The 20,914-nt window shown below is 45.8% G+C and overlaps 1 protein-coding gene across 2 annotated transcripts in view; it reads left to right on the top strand.

The window, feature by feature from the left end:
* The window catches only part of ETS1 (ETS proto-oncogene 1, transcription factor), a 104,248-nt gene extending 83,757 nt beyond the window's left edge, over positions 1-20,491 (top strand). For both annotated transcript variants that reach the window (XM_067563669.1, XM_067563660.1), the window contains 2 exons: positions 13,047-13,165; positions 14,604-20,491. In XM_067563669.1, coding sequence (XP_067419770.1) covers positions 13,047-13,165; positions 14,604-14,819 — 335 coding nt within the window. In that variant the 3' untranslated portion in view covers positions 14,820-20,491. The remainder of the gene's footprint in view (positions 1-13,046; positions 13,166-14,603) is intronic.
* Positions 20,492-20,914: the final 423 nt, after the last annotated feature.

Below are 20,914 nucleotides of genomic sequence, written 5' to 3'. Positions count from 1 at the left end.
GCTTTTGTAGCTTCGGGAATGAAGGGTGATGGAGTTATTAGGAGCTGGATTCTCCACGGCCTTACCCCTTACCTTATCATTGACACCAATGCAATTTCAAATGCCACCAGATCAGAATAGTAGCTCTTTCCATTCACTTTGAACAGGTGTATGGCAATGAAGAATTAGGCCCTATACATTTGTGAAGGGTTTCATTCGGATGCTGTGTTACACAGCACTCCAGGAGCAATCCTACTGATTTCAGGTGGGCTGCTAGCCTCCATCTGTCATTACTGGCTGTGGCTGACAGAATGGGGCTCCGGGCAAGCGCCAGATCTGTGGAGCGCGTTTCAAGTGTGGTGATGGCTGGGTCTTTCTCCTGCAATATTAGAATATTTTGTCCTTCTTTGTTTCAAAATCTCAGCGTGCAGGTTTTGTTATTGAACTGTGTATTATTTTTTGAGTTTGAGGGGAAAAATGTAGGGGAGAGGGGAAATTGATTGGACTTCAGAACTTATTTGAAACCTAGATCAAAGAGCAAAACAGGCATTACACAGTATCTTTCATCAGTTCCCCGTCCACTCACAAATAACGGCACCTATTGGTGGCAGCTGTGACCTGGAGGAGCCATGAGGCAGAAATAGCCTGTGCAGATAAAGATCATCAAAAGGCTCAGAGCAGATCCTGAGGTGAGACCCTCCCAGAAATCTCCTCCCACTCACACTGTTCATCTCGGGGCTGAGAATTTTATTTTTTTGCAGGGAGATGAGGGGGAGGTGGGAAGATAATTTTTGGAGCTATGTGTAAAAAGGAAGTGGTTTGTTTCTATAGCATTAATTTTAGAGAGATCAACCCAGCCAGCTGAATGGGAGTCTTTTAAGTAACCTGTGCAAAAACCAAATTGAATCATGTTGCATTCCTGAATTAGTTACTGCACTATAGGACGTGACCGGTGAAACATACAGCTGTGGGAGGTGCCGTGCAACATGATATATTCATTATGGCTTCTTTCCATAAACCACTTTATTTGTTCCCACAAAATAGGCCCATAAACAGCCCTGGCATTTTTCCCTCCAAGCCAATGAATCCTTTCCACTTCTAATAGCTCCTTTCACCAGGGGATCTCAAAGTGCTTTGGAATTGTGATGACCACGTGCACTAGTGCTGATCTCCATGGAATTGGGAAAATGCGGCACAAAAGTATGGCACTGAATTAGGGGCAAAGCTGGGTATAAAAGCCAGATCTCCTGTTTCCCCATCCCATATGCTAACTAGGAGACGATGCTCTCTCCCACAGTAGGAAGGTCTTGGCGTATGGAATACAGGGGCATCCAAGTGCCCATTTTCTTGTACAGTAACTTTGCAAGTAGCGACACCAGACCCAAGTTTTTTCAAAAGTGACTAGGGATTTGGGATGCCTCCATTTTTCAGTGTCCAGACCTTAGAAGCACTAGATTTTTGGGAAGTGCTGAGCACCTGTGCTCTGAAAGCCAGGCTCTTTTAAGGCATCTCAAGTTGGGCCCTTGGAAATTCAGCCACTCAAAATCACCAGTCACTTTGAAAATCATGGCCTCAGATCACTGGCCTTTGCTCAATCTAGGGGAGTTGCTGTCTGTTAGAACTCAGTTTAATAAGGAACTGGACCCACCTCATTTTTGTAGGAGAAATACTACAGCAGATAAAGTTTGTGGCTGTATCAATCCAGACGTGTGATTATAAAGATCCCTGATTCTCCAGGGCTTTGCGTTTTCTGTCATCATTTACACCCGGGCAAAGGGAGAACAGTGTGGTTACAAAACGCAGCCGTTTTGATCTGGTAGCCGAATATAACTGCTTTGTTACAACACAAGCTCCAAAGCAGAGGCGAATTGAGCCTCCAAAATTCTAATCTGGATTAAGACGTTTCCAAAGTCCAGGAGTGTTTGGAGCTGAGGTTTTGGTTCAGGCCATCTCTATAATGGGCCTTTACAACCTCTGCTTTCACTGCATGCTGTAGCTTTTAAATGAGCAGTTAGAGACAGCGGTGAGCCCAGAAAAGTGTTGGTATTTTGCAAGCTCCTCCCATCCAGGAGATGATGCCCAGAGCTCACACTGGGAAGCGACAGGGCTTCCCTAGTTAAAATTAATAATAAATAGCAGGAAAGGCAAAATGGGGCAAGTGTTTCTGCTTGGGGAATGGTGAGCACTTGAGGCCAAACTGCCAAACTATAACTGCTTCTGCAGACTTGAGCCAGTCTCCTGGTGCAGGTGATCAAGGAGGGTGGGGGGGGGGGCTGGGAGTCAGGATGCCTGAGTTCTACTTTTAGCACTGGGAGGGAAGTAGTTTCTAGGGGCTGGAGCAGACCTGGGAGCCGGGATGCCGGGGCTCTGTTCCCAGTTCTGGTAAGGAAGTGGGCTCTAGTGGCTAAAGCGGGGGATTGGCAGTCAGGACTCCTGGGTTCTACTCCTCACTTGGCCACTGACTCACATGGTGGCTTGTGCAAATCCCAGTCTCCATGCCTCTGGTCACCATTCTGTAAAATGGGCACAACAATCTTTACCTGCACGGCAAGGCTCCACTGATGTTTGCCAAGCGCTTTGAGCTCCTGTGAGCAAAGACAATGGACAAGCGCATGGTATTTTTTGCAGCGACCCCTATTTTTGCATGCAAGACATTGAAAATGTCGTTCAGCTTTTGTTCTCAAGAGCCTGTTTTGCCGATGGCTCTGGGAGGTGCCGATGTACTTTATCGCAAGAGAAGCAGAGCTCCGATGGTATCAGCCCTAGGAGGCACACAGTTTGGAGAGAAGGTGCATTTGGGCGGAAGCCCAGCTTGCATTTGATGTGTTCGTAACTCAGCTAGTGAGCAGACTTTCAAAGTCGCCTTATCTGCCCCCACATCTTGACCTAATTTAACAAGTTGCCATGGTTGCTCAGAGAGGTTGATGCAATTTTCTTATCTTTGGAAGAAGAATGTAACTGCGCAAGACTTCATGAAAATTCAGTTTCTAACCTGTTTCCACACTCACAGGGACACAGCTAGGTCAGCTGCGAGTGCTCCTCTGAGAGACTGTTCCCCTTACCTGCTGGGGTGAGCGTTTTCAAAGCAAGGTGCCCAAACGCCGACTGCAGCGTTGAGATTTTCAAAGCAGTCATGGGGATTTAGAGACAACCCTTCCATGGCAAGTAGGTGAGTTAGGTCCAAGAGTGAGAGCTGTTAGATTGTGGAATGATCTCCCAAAAGGAGCAGCAAGGCCTTCATCCCTTGAGGTTTTTAAAACTGGACAGACAAAGCACTGAAGAATATATTGCAGACAGCAACCCTGCACTGGTCCAACATACTAAACTAGGTCTTAACTCTCTCAGGTTTCTGTGACCTGTTTTTTCCATTGATGTGTACCTGGAGTCTGTAGCCTGACCCGCTTCCTCTGCTGACCTCTTAGCCAGTGGGACCAGCTAGCACTTAACACCCCCTTCTGCCCATTGTGGCCACCTGCCTGCACCACCGTGAGCTGTTCTTCAGCAAACAAAAGAGCGCATTGCGCAGAAACATGGGGTTTGTTCACTTCACAAGCCCTAGCACGTCAGCTTCTCTGCAAAGTCCCTGACATTTGGCTGTGGCTTTCCATATAGTTGTTATTTGTACTGCAGTAACGCCTGGAACGAAACTGATTTCAGAGCCCTTTTGTGCTTGTCACTGCACAGAGACCTGATCAAAGACAGCTCCTGCTTCGAGGAGCGCAGAGTCGAAATAGACAAGGCAGAATCATCGCTCCTATTTCAGGGATGGTGAAGCAAGACCCAGAGAGATGAAGCGACTTACCCAAGTTTATGCAGCAGATCAGTGGGAGAACAAGGAACTGAACCTAGATCTCCTGAGTTCTAGCTCAGTGACTTAAGAACAAGACCGTTCTTCCTGTTCTCTAGGCCATCGCTAATGAGTAAGAAGTTACCGGTGCTTTAGAGAGTAGCCAGGTGTAAAGCTGTTTATAGCCCCAAATTAATAGCATGCAGGGTCTTAATTTGTAGTATGCAAGAGTATTATGCAGTTATGCAAATTAGGCACTAGCATACATGGTCTTAATTTCATTCTGAGACAGAAGTGCTGCCAATCAAGAGGACAGCCAACGTTAGACTACAGGGGAGTATCTGGCTCCCGTCAGACTTTACCTCCCTGATACATGCAGGAGCATTTCCATTGAACAAATCAGTCATGAAAGTGTCACCACCACTTTGCCCAACTGCGATCCAGACCTGAGCACCCACCTTTCCCCACCTGCCACGTCTCACCGATGTCTCCGGAATATGCATCCGAAAACCCTTCCCCCCTAAAAAAAATCTCAATGCAAAGCCCAGGGGCCCATGTTGGACAAGCTGTTGTTTCTGAGTGAGGATTGTCTGTTCCATTGAAAATTGAAAGCACACAGCTACTGATTTACAAGAAAGAAGAGACAGCATTGAAGAAAGTGGGTCTTTTTAGGAGATCTGCATACTCCTTCTCTTTATGTTGCCGCCCACGCTGTCGGCTGAAACTCACATCTAGCAGGCCTGACAGGTGCGATCTGATGCGGGGTGGAAGCTTGCTGTCGCCAGCCAGCATCAGAAAGCCAGTTAAGTGCATTAATCTCAGTTCCTCTCAAGTCCCGGGAGGAGATGCTCGCAGGGCTACATGGAATGTGGTGGCCTGGACATCTACGCTTAGTGCAGTTGCTTGGGTAGAAACGTCAAGGTCCTTATTGCTTTCGTGACTACTCCCTTCTGACAGAGAAGGGTGAAGTCGGCCATCCCTGTGAAGCTGGTATGTGTCAGTTATGAGAGTTCATCAGTGCATTCATTTGCCTCTGGTGGACAGACAAAAAGTGGACGCTCCTAGGGGCAGGCGGCTGTGGAAGAGCGATGGTTCCATTGCCTGCCCTATTTGGAGTCCGATTCAATATAAACATTCCCTGCTGTTGAGGGATGATTTCAAGCGTAACTTCACCTCCTCGTTTCCCATGCTACCCGCTTCTAGCTTTCACCAGCTTCCACTGCAAACGGCTCTTTGAGGTGTGTTTCTCACCCTAAGGTGGAGCCCAGAGGGTGGGGCCCGGGCTTGGTTCAGTGACCCATGTGCCATCTGCCAGACATATGCAAACGACAGTAAAATCAACCCCACGCAACACTGACCAACCATGACTGTAGCTCAGGTTTTAAAACAAAAATGTGCAGCCTGAACCATCGAGTGGGATGGCCTTTGCAATTCGGAGTTGACTCTTGGGTGATATAGTTTTACTAGTCACTCCACAGAGCAAGTAATCAGACTAGGCCACAGCAAGTTGTGGGTGTCCTGGACAGAGATAGTACATTGGAATCCCAGTGTCAGCTTCATGTCACAGTTCCCCGGTCCATCCTCCGCCTGCCATGTGGGCTGGCACTCTTTAGTCTGCATGCTCCACTGTGGATGCTTTTTGGGTGCTTCTGAAACTAGAGATGGTCTCAAACCAAAACTCTGCTCTGATCATGCCCAAACTTTGAGGTGATCTGAAGCTGCACTTTGCCACTGAGACCCATCTCTGTTTGAAACTGACACTCCTCTAGGATGCTCCTAACAAAGCAAAATTTGGTGAGGGAAAGAGATGGGGAAGAGCTGCCTGTGGCTGATATGGGGGATGAAATGCTGAGATACAAACTCACCACTGCCCAAATCTACCTACTGCCCAGGGCCAGCAAACAGATCTCAGCCCCTCCTGAAGTTCTGTCCCAGGGCAGAGACAGTGCATGACAGAAGTGAAGGCTGCTTTGGAGATGTTGCTATGCCCACTTGTTGTGTTTGGTTGGAACCACAAACCACACTGTGAAAAGAATAGGTGCGCCGCTCTCGTTTTTTGTTTTCTTTCTTTCAAACAATGTCGTTGGGGGGAGGGGATGTGAAAATCAGCCAGAGAAAGAGCGGGGTGACATGTTTCAGATAAGGCCTTACCAAGTAAAGTAATGACCTGTCTCTTCCGGAAGGCGTGGGGAGGAGGCAGAGAAAGGGTGTGCGGGTGGATTGCACTGATGTAGTCATGCCAGTGCAAATCATCATGTAAATTCATTGCAACCGGTGCAAGGCGGCTTGAACCCAAGTGATTTACCCCATTTGGTACTCATGCAAGCACTGGTGAAGTGGTGCAAGTTTCCCTAGTTGAGGCCCGCCTGCCCCTCTGGGCTCAATCCTGCTGTTAATGGGACTCCCCTTCCTGAGGAAGACTCTAAAGTCCTAATAAAACCCAGTTTCACCACAGCTCGCTGTGTTTCTAGCAATGCTTCATTGTTATAACAGACGCTTTCATCTCAAAGTGATTTGAAACCACATCAGACACTGCTGAAATGTGCCCACCTCTGGGGTGGACCATAGCAGCTGTTTAAAAGCTCCCCAGCAACAGTTCAGGGCAGGCAGTGAAGCACCACCCTCATTTCACTCTGCAGGGGGCATTCAGGTCAGCAGAATTCACCGACCATGCTGGAGTTTGGTTTAAATGCTGGGTTGCATTGTATTAAGTGCTAGAGATGGTCCCAAACCAAAACCCTGGGTTTGCAAATGCAAACCCTTTTGCAATAGGGCCCAGGGACGTTCAGGCATAATGTGTCTTGGGCCTAGGTTTTGCATCTCATTTGAAAACCAGCACTCGGATCAGCACAGCGCCCCTAATTCCATACTGGAGCATTCCTTCCTTCAGCGCTGATCCAGAAGTATGGCACCCACTTTATCACCAGCATCGCTTCCTGCGTCCACCTGGATTTTCCCCTGTTGGAATGATTAGGCCCAGCTGCTCTTAGCTGGCGAGACCTGATGAGATCGTAGGCCAAGATGGGACAGCTGCAAGTGGGAGGCTTTAGAGGGAGAATCTGCTGAGGGCTGAAATTCTCCCCTGTGCAGGGAGCCAGCTCAAATCCTGAGGGCCACAGGAGTCCTCTTCTAAGCCTGAAATAGGATGTAAGTGGTGCAGAGGACTTGCACTGCTGTCTGCACAGCAGAGAATATTGCAGAGGACAAAGGGAATTGGACATGATTAGCTCCTGTCCAGCCCTGCTTCTGTGCTACTGCAGACTCCCATTTTGTCCTGGGAACAAGCTCCAGTGAGCTTAGCCCAGAGACGCCTTTTCATTCAGCTGCATCTGGCCTTATTTGGAGCAGGATCACATCAAACAGCTCGCCATAAGGACACCGCTCAGCCCTGAACAAGCCACCTCTTAGCAGCCCCATGGGAAGGCAGAGCCAGAGGGGCAACCTGCAAAGGTGACCTGGCTGGGACTCATGAAGTGCACGCCCAGGAGCACTGTGGAGAGGCTTTGCTCAGACAGGGTTCCCACTGTAGTGGCATTTCATAATCAGGCTTAAGAGGCATATTTTCCCCATGACGCTCGAGAATTCCTAATGCGTGATGCTCCCCAATGCTCTTCGCTGTGAGGGAAGTGAGACAGGGCGTCCATTGTGAGTCACATTTAGCATGTGAGCCCCCTCTGACTGGCTCTATTCTTAGCACCCCCTCCCGCCCGTCCAGGGACAAAGGTCATCATCAGACTGTGCTCAGGGGACAGCCCAGAATTCTCAGCCCTTGCCTTGGGGGCGGTGTGTGCGAGGTTCTCATCTTTCCAGGGCGCATATGAAAATGCGTGGGTTCAGCAACCCGCCCCCCCAGGCACGGCTGAAAGCTCCCGGATGTGTTTGAAGTGACCCCATCGTAAAAGGCAGCTTTGTGTCTGCACTGCACTTGCATCTGTGCCTAAAGACTGATATCTGTATGGGGATGTCCCCACGAGGTCAGCAGTGCAGTGGACTGCCGACAGGCAGGGCTGCGTCTTAGCTGGGGGCTCTGCCGGTGCCACTCTGGCTTTCACCACACTTAGCCCCAAGAGGATCTCTCGCCTTGGGCCCGTGTCTCATCTGGGATGCAGCTGCACCGATTTATACCAGCTGAGAATCTGGCCCCTGGGTGGGGATTGTAGGACTGGCAGAAGCAAAGGGATCTGCTTTCATTTCAGAGACTGCTTGTGTCACCAGGCAGGAAGTATGTTCCAGCCAGGCCTGGAGTTACCTCATTTCTCAATGATTTTTCTTACTATTCCGCTGGCAACTGGCTTTTAAAGACCTCAATGGCCAGCTCCTCCGTGTGAATCAGCATAGCTCCCCTGCTTTCGATGGGAGCGGTGCCGAGTTACGCCAGAGGAAGATCTGGGGCCAGGTGTCTTGGTTGGTAACTGGCACCCTGCTTGGCTGGCTGGATCCGGGATGTGGAAGGCTGGAACAGAAGGTGTGGGAAATGGGTCGCTATGTGCAGCTAGAGGGATAAAGTGCTGCGTGCTCCGAGAGACGCAGGTACAGATCACAGAGAGCAAACACGAGTTCCTGAGCTGCCTGCACCACCCAGCACTTCAAAAGTGTAACGCCGTGTCAGTGCTGAGGATTACTGGGTGGGATTTTCAAAAATGCCTCCAGGAGTCAGGGCACCTAACTCCCTTGAGCACTTGAAAATCCCACCCATTATTAATGCCTGCTCCATGGCAAGATAAGAGCCTCATTCTCCAAGGCTCTCATCCCAGATCCTATCACTCTAACTCAGAGACAGCCCGATTCAGCATATGTCCTCAGTGCTCACAGCCCTCTCTCTTCCTGAACAATGTAATCATTGCTAGGAACGAGATGAAAATACCAAGAGAGGCGGTGCCAGATAACGCCGGCTCTCCAGTCTTGTGCTCAGACACACAAGCTCAGACATGCATCATGTGTCAGTTCCTGCTGCCTCCTGCATCGGTTGACTCTGACATTTCAAACAAGGTGTCACCCCAGCAGCAGCAAGGCTGTTATGTTTCTGTTGCCTTCCCCTCTGGCTCGGTGTGTGTGTGTGTGTGTGTGTGCGCATGAGCTGAAGTCTGCTTGCTAGCCAGGCAGTGAATGCGTTCATTATCAGACTACTCATCCTCCAATGGGCAGCCAGGAGTAGACCCTGTGGAGCAAAACTAGTTCCCTGCACTAGCCATTGGACAACATTCCCTCCTGCAAAGAAAAGGCATCCTGCATCATGCCACACCATGTGATCCCATGCTGCTTAGAGTGATAAAGTGATTGCTAGGCTTCCCTACACCTCTGCGTGCCAGCTGGCAGCAAAGGGCGAGGAGAACATGCTAATTGCACTGGGCTACTTGGCGTAAGGTTACAGAAATTTTTCTCTGGAAGCTTGGAACGCCTCAGAAGTGTTCATTAAAGCTGTTGTGACCTGGTGATGTGCCATGCCAGGTCAGCCACTTGTCTAGAGGCTTGTCTACACTAGCGCTTGCTCTGGCAAAACTTTTGTTGCTCAGGGCGTGAAAAAAACACCCCCCTGAGCAACATCAATTTTGCTGGCATAAGCACTTGTGTGGCCAGCGTTATGTCAGCGGGAGAGCTCTCGCCCGTCGACATAACACGGCTACACAAGCGCTCTTACAGCGGCACAGCTGTACTGATACAGCTATGCCTCTCTAAGTTTTAAGTGTAGACTAGCCCTAAATGAATGTTTAATGACAACCCTTCCCATTCGTGGGAACATGCATCAAAGGCAGGCTGTGTTTTTCTCTTCGCCCCTTTCATTTTCCCATTTTTGTTCCCACTGTTTAAAACATCATTCTTTGGGTTGACAGAGGTTCAGGGAAATCAACAGGATTTGGAGATACTGGTCTTTTTTCTACTCTGCATCCCAGTGTCAACCTGCACAGACATTAGTTAGAGCAACTAAGGGGCTGCTCTGATTTACTCCATGGGAGCATTGGGGTAAAGGCCCTCTGCTCTGACCTGCACTTGCCTTGCCTCTTTCACCCCCAGCACGTCTGCTTCGCCAGTGACAATGGCTGGCACAGAACCTGGCTCAGTCGGACCTAAATAGCAGCACAAAGCAAATGGATTGTCTTGTGTTCATCCACCCACATTACCTTGCTGAAACACTACGTAGGGATGAAATAACCTCCTAGTCATGCGCCCCACCAAGCTGTAATTCAGAATGTTAGGAAGGTGCTCAAGTGGTGAAGTTTTGGCTCCCCAAAGTTTGGGGCACCTGGATCAGCCCATTGTAATGCAGACAGCTGCAGAGTCCCGAGCTGAGCTTCCCCAGCGTAATGATCTGGGGAATGTGGTTGAAGCTTAATCCCTGCCAGATATAGACAGTGTGCCACAAAATCCTTGGCCCCAATATTTGGAAAAGTTGCACAGAGGGCAGTTTACTCACATGTTTCCCTGCAGAACATAGTATTTCTCATTCGTATTTGGGGTAAGAGATACTAAGAACCTGATTTGGTTTGCACATCAATCCACTGATAAAGGGTCTCAGAATCACTGAGATACCCTTTACATAAAAGAAGAGCTAGCAGACAGTAAGGAATATATCAGGGTTCATCTCTACACTGCAAAAAAAAAAACCCCAAAACCAAAAAAACCCACAGCAGCGACTGTCAGGGCCTAGACTTGGGCTCCTGAGACTCATGCTGTGGTGCAAGAACAGCAGTGTAGACATTTCCAGTAAGGCTGGAGCTTGAGCTCTGACACTTGCCAGGTGGACTGGGTCTCGGTGCCCAGCCCGAGGGGGGAAGGGTTACACTATAGCGTGAGCCAGAGTCTGTAGGCATGGGCTCTTAGACTTGCTACCCTGGTGGGCTTTTTCATTTTTGGTTTTTTCAGTGTAGACGTACCCTCCATTCCCAGGGCCTGGTTGTGGTCTCACACCTAAGTAAATCAGGGGTAGCTCCACTGGAGTCACTGGGGTTACACCAAGGCAGAACTGAGGTGAGCTCAGAACTGAGCCCATCTGTTCTAGATCCAAAAAAGACACACTAAGTCCCATTTAGTCTGTCTCTTCAGTGGGCAGGATTGTTCCCTGTCTACTAGCGGTTTGTCTAGTTTCCAATAGTTTTAAATGTCTCCGTCCCTGGCAATTTTTAAATCTAGATTTGGCTGTTTCTTCTAAACGATCTGCACTAATTCCAACCGGAATTATTTGGGAGAAGTTCTCTGGCCTGGGCTATGCAGGAGGTCAGACTAGCTGATGGTAATGATCCCTGCTAGTCTTTGAATCTCTGAATCTAAAAGCAATAGGGCATCCATCACACCCTTTGGGCGATTATCCCACATCCTCAGATTCCCACGAGCAGGAATTGTATGCTGACAGGCAGCCTGAATTGTCATCCAGTAACTTCATCCCATTGCTCTATTAGCCACCCCTTTTGCCAGCTAAGTATCTCTTCTCCCTTCTTGCGCCTTACACCCAACGCCATTATTACTCTGTTCACTTGAATTTTTGCCGAACCCAGCTTTACATATTTCATTCTTTTCTTGCAAGTTATTCCCTCTAAGCCCTGGATCGTTTTTGTTGCTTTTTTCTGAGCCCCTCTTAGATGTGTCAGTAGCTTGCTGGAAATGCATTGTCCAAAATGGAACACAGTGTTCCAGGTGTGGTCCCATTTGAAAGGTGCTAATCAGACAGGTTTTGGCTTGAGGGCTTCCATTTTGGCTTTGGCTGGGACATGAGTAAAAAGAAGAGATCGGTATTTAGGACTCACTCGGTCTGTGACTCTAATCCAGTGAAAGCCTGCCTGGAAAGTGTGTAACCCACACTGTCTTGGGGCAATATGCTACGTACTTTGCATCACATCGGCCCTGCTTAAGCATGTAGGAATTAGATGCCCTGAGGCTTGGCAAGATACAATGCAAATAGACAGGGATTACCGTGCCTTTAAATTATCTGGCCAGCCTCAGCTAAATACAGCTGAGGCCCCCTAGAGGAGGCTTTAGAAAATCTGTTCTGGGGCAAAGAGAATTATATGTAACAAGGGATGCTTCACACACACAAACCCTTCACCTCTGCATCCATGATGATACATTATGAGAACAATACCTGGGGAATTTGCTTTTGGCCAGCTCGGAGTTGGTTGGACATTGCAAGCTCGCTCTTCTGCTGACTCCAAGCTGCAGAGTGTACAAAGGGATTCAGGCCTAGCTGCTTTCAGGATGTCATGGCCGGGTGGGATTCCATTTTCAGTGTGCTAGGACACTGCTGGAAAACATACAACCACCCACTCACTGCCTTTAGTGCAGAAGACCCTAGTGTCAGCCTGCACACTCCAATCTTGCAGAGGCTCTTGTTCTAAATCTTGGAAGTATTCAAGATGCTAACCTGTGAGACCATCTTTGCTTACCCTGTGTTTCTGGGTTATGTTATGACAGCACTGATCAGAAATGCCTTCCTTCCTCCCAGCTGCCCACTCACCCAGCCATCACTATTCCTTGCAGCAACAGCCGTGCTGCCTCCCTCATCTTTGTTCTCTGCGAGTTTATGTAGTTTGTTCCTGCAGCAACACGTCCTGGAGAGAAGCCAAATAATTTCCATACCTGTGTCCCTTTTATTGCATCTCTGTGCACAGCCAAAGAGCAGAACGGGAAGGTCAGGGGGCACTGGGTGATAGTGTAGGAGTCTGAGCAATGACGGGAAGTCGATGCTCCAGTGGCAGAACGATTCCTCCCTATTTTAATGCCAAGAAATAATTCTCATTATGTAACTTAGAGCGAGGTTCCAGTGGTTGAACTGACTGCAGTAGGAAGCAGCTTTACCTGTAGGAGTTAACTCTCAAACTGCCAGTTTCACTTCACTTCACTTGTACTGCTCCTGTAGGCCCCTGAGGTGTCGGAAGTTTTTGTATACAGTGAACTCCACTGATTCATATTAATAATAATTGATATTAAGGTCATATTCAAAGCCCCCATCCCTGATCAGACTTCTATTGCTCCTGGCCCAATGTACAAACACAGAGGAAATCATAGACTTTTCCCCAAGGGACCCGCAGTCTAAGAATATAGAAAAAAGGAAGGGGCCTAATTTTGTCAAAGGAGTTGAGAAAGGGAGTTGAAGGCATCTGAGTCAGTGGTGGAACATATAACAGAAGCAGAGTCACAGTTCCCAGTGCTCTCTGTACTAACAAACAGCCAACACGGTTTGTATCCATCTGCTTGTGTGTGTCTTCCAGTTGGCATGAAAAGAAATCTGCATCTGCTTCATTCCTGGCTCACCTGATGTTAACAGTTTATGGATTCTTTGCATTCCTAGGGAGTGGACCCATCCAGCTGTGGCAGTTCCTGCTGGAGCTGCTCACTGACAAGTCCTGCCAGTCCTTTATCAGCTGGACAGGCGATGGCTGGGAATTCAAGCTCTCGGACCCAGATGAGGTATGGTGCATTATAACTGATCAGAGATACAGAGACCATTGAAAATGCTTAGGAGAGTAATCTATGTTCTCTCTCTTCATGGCTGAGATGCTGTGAGTCATGACAGTATGACCCTGTGTAGAGGGGATAAGGTTAGCAGGATGTCGGTCCCTGGATATTTTCTGGAAAAAATCAATGGTTTTAGAGAGTGCATTACAGTCTGATTGTTAATAATCAATTATTAATTCTATTGCAATAGCACCTAGAAGCTGGGTGAAATATTTCATACCAAAGTTTGGGGGCGGGGGAGAAATGCAGATTCGGCAACAGCAAAATGCTTCACGACTTTGTGTCATTTTTGCCAAATTGTTTCTGTCGGCGGGAAAGATAATTCCGGAAAAAATTAAGTGTTTCCATTTTTCAGTTAAAAATGTCCTTTAATTTTATTTAAAAAACAACCAACAATGTTGAAAAAAAAATTGTTTTCAGTTTTACCCGAAACTGTTTTCCCTCAGAAGTTCCAGAGGGGTAGCTGTGTTAGTCTGTATACAGCAAAAACAACGAGAGTCCTGTACCACTTTAAAGACTAACACATTTAATTTCTGCAGGCATAAGCTTTCGTGGGCTGCAACCCACTTTGTCAGATGCAAGAAATAGAAATCAGATAGGGGGTATATATATACATGAATAGAGACTTGGAATGGTTATCTCATTACAAGCAGTAATTGTCACTGTTCACACATTCTCATCTTCTAATCAATGGTTATGAACAGGCGTCATCTACTCTAACTGAATGGATTTTGCTAACACCTACCCTCCCCATTGTTGTTCCTTACCCTTGGATGTATATATATACCCCCTATCTGATTTCTATTCCTTACATCTGAGAAAGTGGGTTGCAGCCATGAAAGCTTATGCCTGCAGAAATTAAATTTGTTAGTCTTTACAGTGCTACAGGCCTCTCGTTGTTTTTGTTTTCCCTAAATTTTTCAGAAATGCGAGTGTGCTGAAATAATCTGGTATTTGCACAGCTCTAGAGGCTACCAACCATGGACCAGGCCCCAAGTGTGCTGGGTGCTGTACATATAAAAAAGACAGCCACTGCTCCAAAGAGCTTAAAATTGAAGTAATTTTGAAGAAATTGAGACGAGAGGTGGAACTTTACATTGACTTCAATGGACAGATCAGGCCCTCATCCCTTCTCCGTGCTCTGTCTTTATCTGATTCCACTTCATGATCCCCAACACAGTCCATGGGTGCTGTCTGTGCAACCCAGGAGGGTTTTGATCTGCTGGCCCTCTGCAAACCCTCACACTCAACTCCTCCCTATCACTATAAGTGCTCCCAGTGGTAGGGGCTTCCAGTCCCTTATCACCAAATCAACCCAGGAGGAAGAAGTTTATTTTAATGTCTATATTTAATGTCTGTGCCCTTCACATTTGTTCTCCTCCTCTACCAGGTTGCCAGGCGATGGGGCAAGAGGAAAAACAAGCCCAAGATGAACTACGAGAAGCTGAGCCGTGGCCTCCGCTACTATTACGACAAGAACATCATACATAAGACGGCAGGCAAACGCTACGTGTATCGTTTCGTCTGTGACCTGCAGAGCCTTCTAGGTTACACGCCCGAGGAACTCCATGCCATGCTGGATGTCAAACCTGATGCTGATGAGTGAATTGGACCAGCCAGACTGTGTGGAAGGTTATGTTGTGTCAGTCTGGAGATTCAATGGGACCTTAAAAATATTTTTTTTGCTGTTATATATATATATTTTTTCAAGAGCAACTCAAATTTGACATTTTTGATGGGGGAAAGGAGGGGAGGAGCTTCATCCAGGCTTTTGGATGAATCTGACAATGTTTGGTTGGGAGAAGAAAGATGGAACTTTTTGTCTGAATGTTCTTAGAGAGGTTTTGGGGGTGAATTTCTTAGTTTTAAGGAAGCCAGAAAAATATAGCTCACTTAAAAAAAAGATCAAAATAAGCCCTTCCCATCTCATACCATCTGGAAAAATTATTAATGGAAAGATTCCCTTGATTACTGTGTTACCAGTGCAACAAACTGACAATTCAGGAAGTGACAAAACTCCAAAGGATTATGCAATTGTTTTGTTTTATTGATGGGAGGAACAAGGGTGGGCGGAACTTCCTGTTTCGCAGGCAGGGAAGACATAGGAAAAAAACAAGAACAGTTCTTGTTACTTTGCCTTTCTGTCGGTTATTTTCTGTTACACAAAGGACAGATTTTTTTTAGGAGGGACCAAGATTTTTTTTATTATTATTTGTTAAAATTTTATTTTATTAAATTTTGTGCCAGTATTTTTTTTAAATAGTCTTAAGCTCTAAGATGGTCTCAGTCTTGCAATATTGTGTGTGTGTATGTTTCTGTTATGCCAGCAGAGAGTTTTATCACAGTGAAGAAAGAAAAAATAGTTTATGTAGACCCCACTGGAGAAGTGTAGCGCTCTGACTTACGATCTCTGAATCTTATGTGAAGGAAAATTAGTGCCAAATTGGCCACCAAAAATTCTGGGAGGATGCTCTGCGCTTGCATTGAGTCCCATGCACTTTGCTTTATTTTTTGTTGTTAAAGCCGAATGAAATTTCTGAAAGGAATTTTTTTTTGGGTCAAAAAACATCCTTTTAGGACAGCCACACTTTAAAAAAAAAAAAAAATTTTGAAATTTCTGATGTATCGAAAACGCTGCTGACATTTCACGTATCATTTTCAAAATCAGAAAGCTTCTTTTTAAAAGGAATGTTTTTAACACTTCAGATGCCAGGTGGTTTTCTTTTCTTTTTTTTTTTTTTTAAATATGCCACCACTAAGCTGACCAAAACAGTTCAGCTTTGAAATTTTCCTGTTTTGAACACAGTCGGTGGTGAAGGGAAAATGGAAAAGTGTGTGAGGAAACAAACCATGAAAAGTTTTGGGAAACTAAAAGTGAAACAAGAATGATTTTGAAACTGTTGATGATTTTTCCCCTCCATTTTTGACCAGCATTGCCTTCAGTGCTGTATGTTCAGCCCTTCTAAGCACATGCAGAATGGAAGCTCAGACTCACAGATGGGTTCCTGACTCCCTGTCTTGGGAGCGATCCCTCAGGATGCCGAGCATACAGTCCAGCAAAACTCGTAAGCACGTGCTTAAGCACATGACAGCCCCATTGAAGTGAGAGGGACCATTCATGTGCTTAATGTTAAGCATGTGAGACTCGCTGCTGTGGGTCTTTTTTGCTGTGTAGACATAGCCATAGGGACTGATACTCCTCTCCCTTGCCCTTGGTAAACTCCACTGACTTCAAAGGAGTTACTCTTGACAGACACCTGAAGCTAGTGGCCAACTCCTCATTGACTTCAATTCTGGATCAATCCCAAGGTGAAGGGTAGATCCCCAAGGGTAGATTCCTACAGATCGGATTCTAGGGTTGGGGCTTTTGACCTTAAATATCTTTTTTGGGGGCGGTAAAGACAGTATTAAAGGAAATATATTCAGTTCAAACATTTAACAGTTGAACTAATTTCAGAAGCACTGTGGTGAAACAATCCAGAGAGTGGGAGGGCAGAGAGACGCAGGGGAAACAGAACAATGGGAGATAATGTATCAGGTCTGCAGAACTGGGCTCTGAATAAAAGTTGCCAAAAACACTCTTGTGTTTAGTCTGAACATCCAGTTTGCTTCCTGTTTTCCCATCTCTGTGTAGCAAGAGTTCTGGGGTATAGAGGGGCAGTGTCAACAGGAAGCAATGGGAGGCTATCAGTTGAGTTCCTTGGAAAGATGATGCTCTGACACAAAGGTGCTGAGCTTCCATTGGACACTACAAGAACTGCATGTGTTCCACACCTGTGTCTATCAGGGCATTTGTTTTTAAGCAAGCTTTGATTGAAACTCACTCAGGGCCAGTGTGTCAGAGTGCTTAGCCTGGTTTAGCAGGCTGGTAGGCGTAGAAATGAACACGTGGAGAAATGCAGCAAGCTGATTCGGAGGGCATTTTAAACCAAGAATGTTGAAGGCAGATGGCGGCTATGGAGAAAAGGAAGTTCAGGTGTCAGAGTACATGGCTGGGGCTAGACATGATCCCACAATACATACAGAGAGGACTGGTGAAAATGAAAGAGCGGAAGGAAAGGCTAATGGAAGGAAGATGAAAGGAGCAGGCACCGAATGAAATCTGCCTTCTGAAAGAGACCTTCTCACCTAGCATCCTGAGCATTCAGTGCCTTTAACCCTCAGCAAAGGGGGACTGGCAGCTGTGACAGGTCAGAGGTTGCAGAAGTGAGAAATGAGGCCTGATGCAAAAGGGGATTGGAGTTCAGATCACGTTGGCGAAAGCAAAGGAAGACGCTGATGCTGTGCGGCTGTAGGCCAGGTCCTCCTCCTACTTGCCAGAAACTAGATGCAAAGAGAGACTACATGAAGCAATATGCTCCTCCAGAAGGTGACTGATTCATAGTGGTGTATGACAGACTGCACTGTAGTGGGAGGGCTGTGTGATGCTGCTCCATGCACGTTGAGTGGGCTGATGGAGCTTTTGAGTGATAAAGGTGGTGATAGCTGAGTTCAGAGAGCTTCTGAGATATGTGAGGAGGAAGATTTCAGACTCTTTTTTTTTCCAGGGAGGCAGAGAACCACCCAAGGCAGAGGTAATTCCAGCAAAATACACTTGTCCCAAATAAAACCAGGATAGAAGCCCGTGACTCTTTAGATGGAGCAGTTCAGTTCTCAACTGGTAACACAATTCTCCTAGGCGTTTAGGGTTTTATACGTTCCATAGAACCACAGGAAGGTTGACGTTTTACAGTGTCAGTTGTGGGAGGTTTGTAGCCAGGCCTTGAATCATCCCTTGTATTTCAGGATCACTCCAGATGCCCCACCATTCCAGCCCTCATTCTGCCTTCTAACCCACGCAGCAAGTGTCTGCCGCTGGGGTTAGTCACAGCACAGAACTTGGGTTCAGCTGCTGACCCCAATATTTCTGCCAGACCTGATCAAGTCATTCATTCCATTAGGGTTGACCATGGGCAGATTTTGTGTATTAAGCTGTTTCTGCCCAAGACAGTCTGTTTCCATAAAGTGCAGTGATGTGTTTTCAAAGCTATCTATAAAGGCTGCTATCTATAAGGGAATGGCTCCATCTTTGCCAATGTGCCTCTGTCAGTGCTTAGCCAAGTTTACCAACCACCATTTGCCACCTAGATTGCAATCTGCATGTAAATGCAACAACCAACAGACAGAATAGCCTTCGTGACATGTAGCGACTTGACCCACACTTTGCTCTTTCCCCCTCCCTTCTAGGCTAGAGACTGTCAAAAAAAGCACAGTGTGCTGTTTATACACTGGAAATGAGCAGATTTTTTTTAAAAAAATGCATGTTGACTATTGAACAGAGATGTGTGACCCAGATTGAGAAACGTTAAGGCCAAATATGTGCCTCCACCTAAACCTTCAACTGCATCTTTTATGAGGTGTGAAAAAAGTTTGGTTAACCTACATACACGCAACATCTCTATAGTGTGTGTGAAAGAGAGCATGCACTGGGGTTGCACTTCACCTCTGGGCAAAGATCCAGCACAAGTCCTATTTTGATGGGTTAAACTGGATCTAGCTCTTGTGTTGGCCCCTTAGGACTGGGATGAATTGCATCCTGGGTGAATGGTAAAATCAGATTTAATTCAGTTCATTTTGTCTTTTGTTCTGGAATTTCTCCGATCTCTTAATTGATTCCAAATATTTTTTATGACTAATTCTTGATCTCTCGGTTCATTGCGAGTATTTCATCTCCAACATGTGGTGCTTGAGCACTCAAGTCACATGATATGGCCCTGTTTTTCCAACTGGATGAGTCCAGTTCTATGCGTGTAGTTCGTCAAGGTACTTCAAGAAGTCAGCTAGTCCATCCTCCCACGCTGAGGCAGGATTCTTTGTAGCGTTGAATACTTGTGATCAGGAATTCAAAGTTTGTTTGTTGGGACTATTCTGCAGCGTTTGGTTAAAACTGGCTTCCTTCCAGTAAAACCGTGCATTGGAAAGCTCATGAAAAGGGAGCTCAGTCAAAGCTAATGGATTTAAAAAATGTGAACAAATATTTACAGACATTTTTTCATTATAGTAGTTGCCCATCTCTCTCTGTCTATGCGTAGCTGATTCTAATACACACATACACAAAAAGTGATACACAGTCACCTGTACATTTGTGTGTGCATCAATATTTTCACACTTTATTACACTGCTAGATTCTGCCCAGAAGAAGAATATTATCAATCTGTGGGAGTCCACTCTTGAGATATATCTGAACAGGACAAGAACCAGATTATACCATGGTTTTGAGAAAAAATTGAGTGGGCATGGACCTGATAATTGTCTTCAAATATGCTTAGGGCTGTTATAAAGAGCATGGTGAGCAATTGTTCTCTATGTCCGCTGAAGATAGGACAAGAAGTAATGGACTTTAATCGGCAGCAAGGGAGATTTAGGTTAGATATTAGGAAGATGTTTCCAACGCTAAAGGTAGTTAAGTTCTGGAATAGGCTTCCAGGGGAGGTTGTGGAATCCCTGTCATTGGAGGTTTTCAAAAACAGGTTAAACAAACACCTGCCAGGGATGGTCTAAGTTTCTTTAGTCGTGCCTCAGCACAGGGAGCTGGCCTAGATGAACTCTTGAGGTCTCTTAGAGCCCTACATTTCTATGATGAGCCATCATTGTCCTAAGGTTTAACCTTCTCTCAGGAGATTTCCAGCCCAATGTCAAGACAAAAAAATGGTCCCAATAAGCATCTGAAATTTTGCACACATCCAAATCCCTGCTTTTTTGGGCATCGCCATTTGGGAGGTGACCTCTATGGGGTTATTAGAGTTTGTTAAGTTTCTTTCCATTCTCAACACTGCAAATTTGCTTTCCTTGGCATGCGTCCCTCTGATGGGGTCTATAGAACGTCAGTTGAGCTATTGTCTACATTCCAAAGAGTTTTGAATACACGTTAAATATATGTATGCATATGTGTTATAATGGAATATCTCCAGGAAATAACTGCCTCAGTAAAAGAATATGTCTTTTTGTTTTGTTTTGTTTTTACACATGGGATTTTTTTTTTTAAGCTGATAAACATAGAAGAGGAAAAAAAAAAGATTGTTATATTATGCTGTTCAACTATTTTCCAACTTGTATTTTCATATAATTTATATTTTTTAAAAGTGAAAAAAAAATTTAAAAGCAAGATTAAAAAAAAGGAAAAAGCAGGTGCTTTTTTTTTTTTAAACTGAACTGAGGTAGCTTAGAGATGTAGCGATGTGTGTGTGTGTCTGTGTATGTTTGGGGTTGTTTTTTTTAAAAAGAAAAAGAATACAAAAATCTCCCCTCCTACCTTGGATTCTTAAAGGAGGGGTTTGTTTTTGTTTTAATTGCTGATGCTGGCACATCATTTTGCTGGAGAGTTTTTTTATATACTGTAGCCTTATTTCATATTGTATTTTAAAACATGTGAATAAAAAAAATCATAAAGGTTTGGTGTCTGTGTGATTATTTCTCCCCTCCCTCCCGCCCCCTATCCTGCTGTAGAGGGTTAGAATATGCCATTAGTGGTATTGTCAGCCCCAAACGTTCAAAAACCATGATTCAGCCTCCCAAAAAATCATGGGATGGTCACTAAAACAATGAGATTGTACAAGCAATAAATGTGAGGTTCTTTTTATTTGCTTCTGGTTTTTGAGCTGGTAGATGTCACATTTTTGAGTTTTCCCCTGTAATTGCAAAGACTTGAAACTTATTTTTCTT

This window comes from Emydura macquarii, unplaced genomic scaffold (assembly GCF_026122565.2).
Source record: "Emydura macquarii macquarii isolate MOO-44397 ecotype Brisbane River unplaced genomic scaffold, CSIRO-AGI_Emac_v2 contig_312, whole genome shotgun sequence".
Taxonomy (NCBI): Eukaryota; Metazoa; Chordata; order Testudines; family Chelidae; genus Emydura; species Emydura macquarii.
Note: the sequence above shows the minus strand (reverse complement) of the source record. Positions and strands in the feature narration are given on the sequence as shown.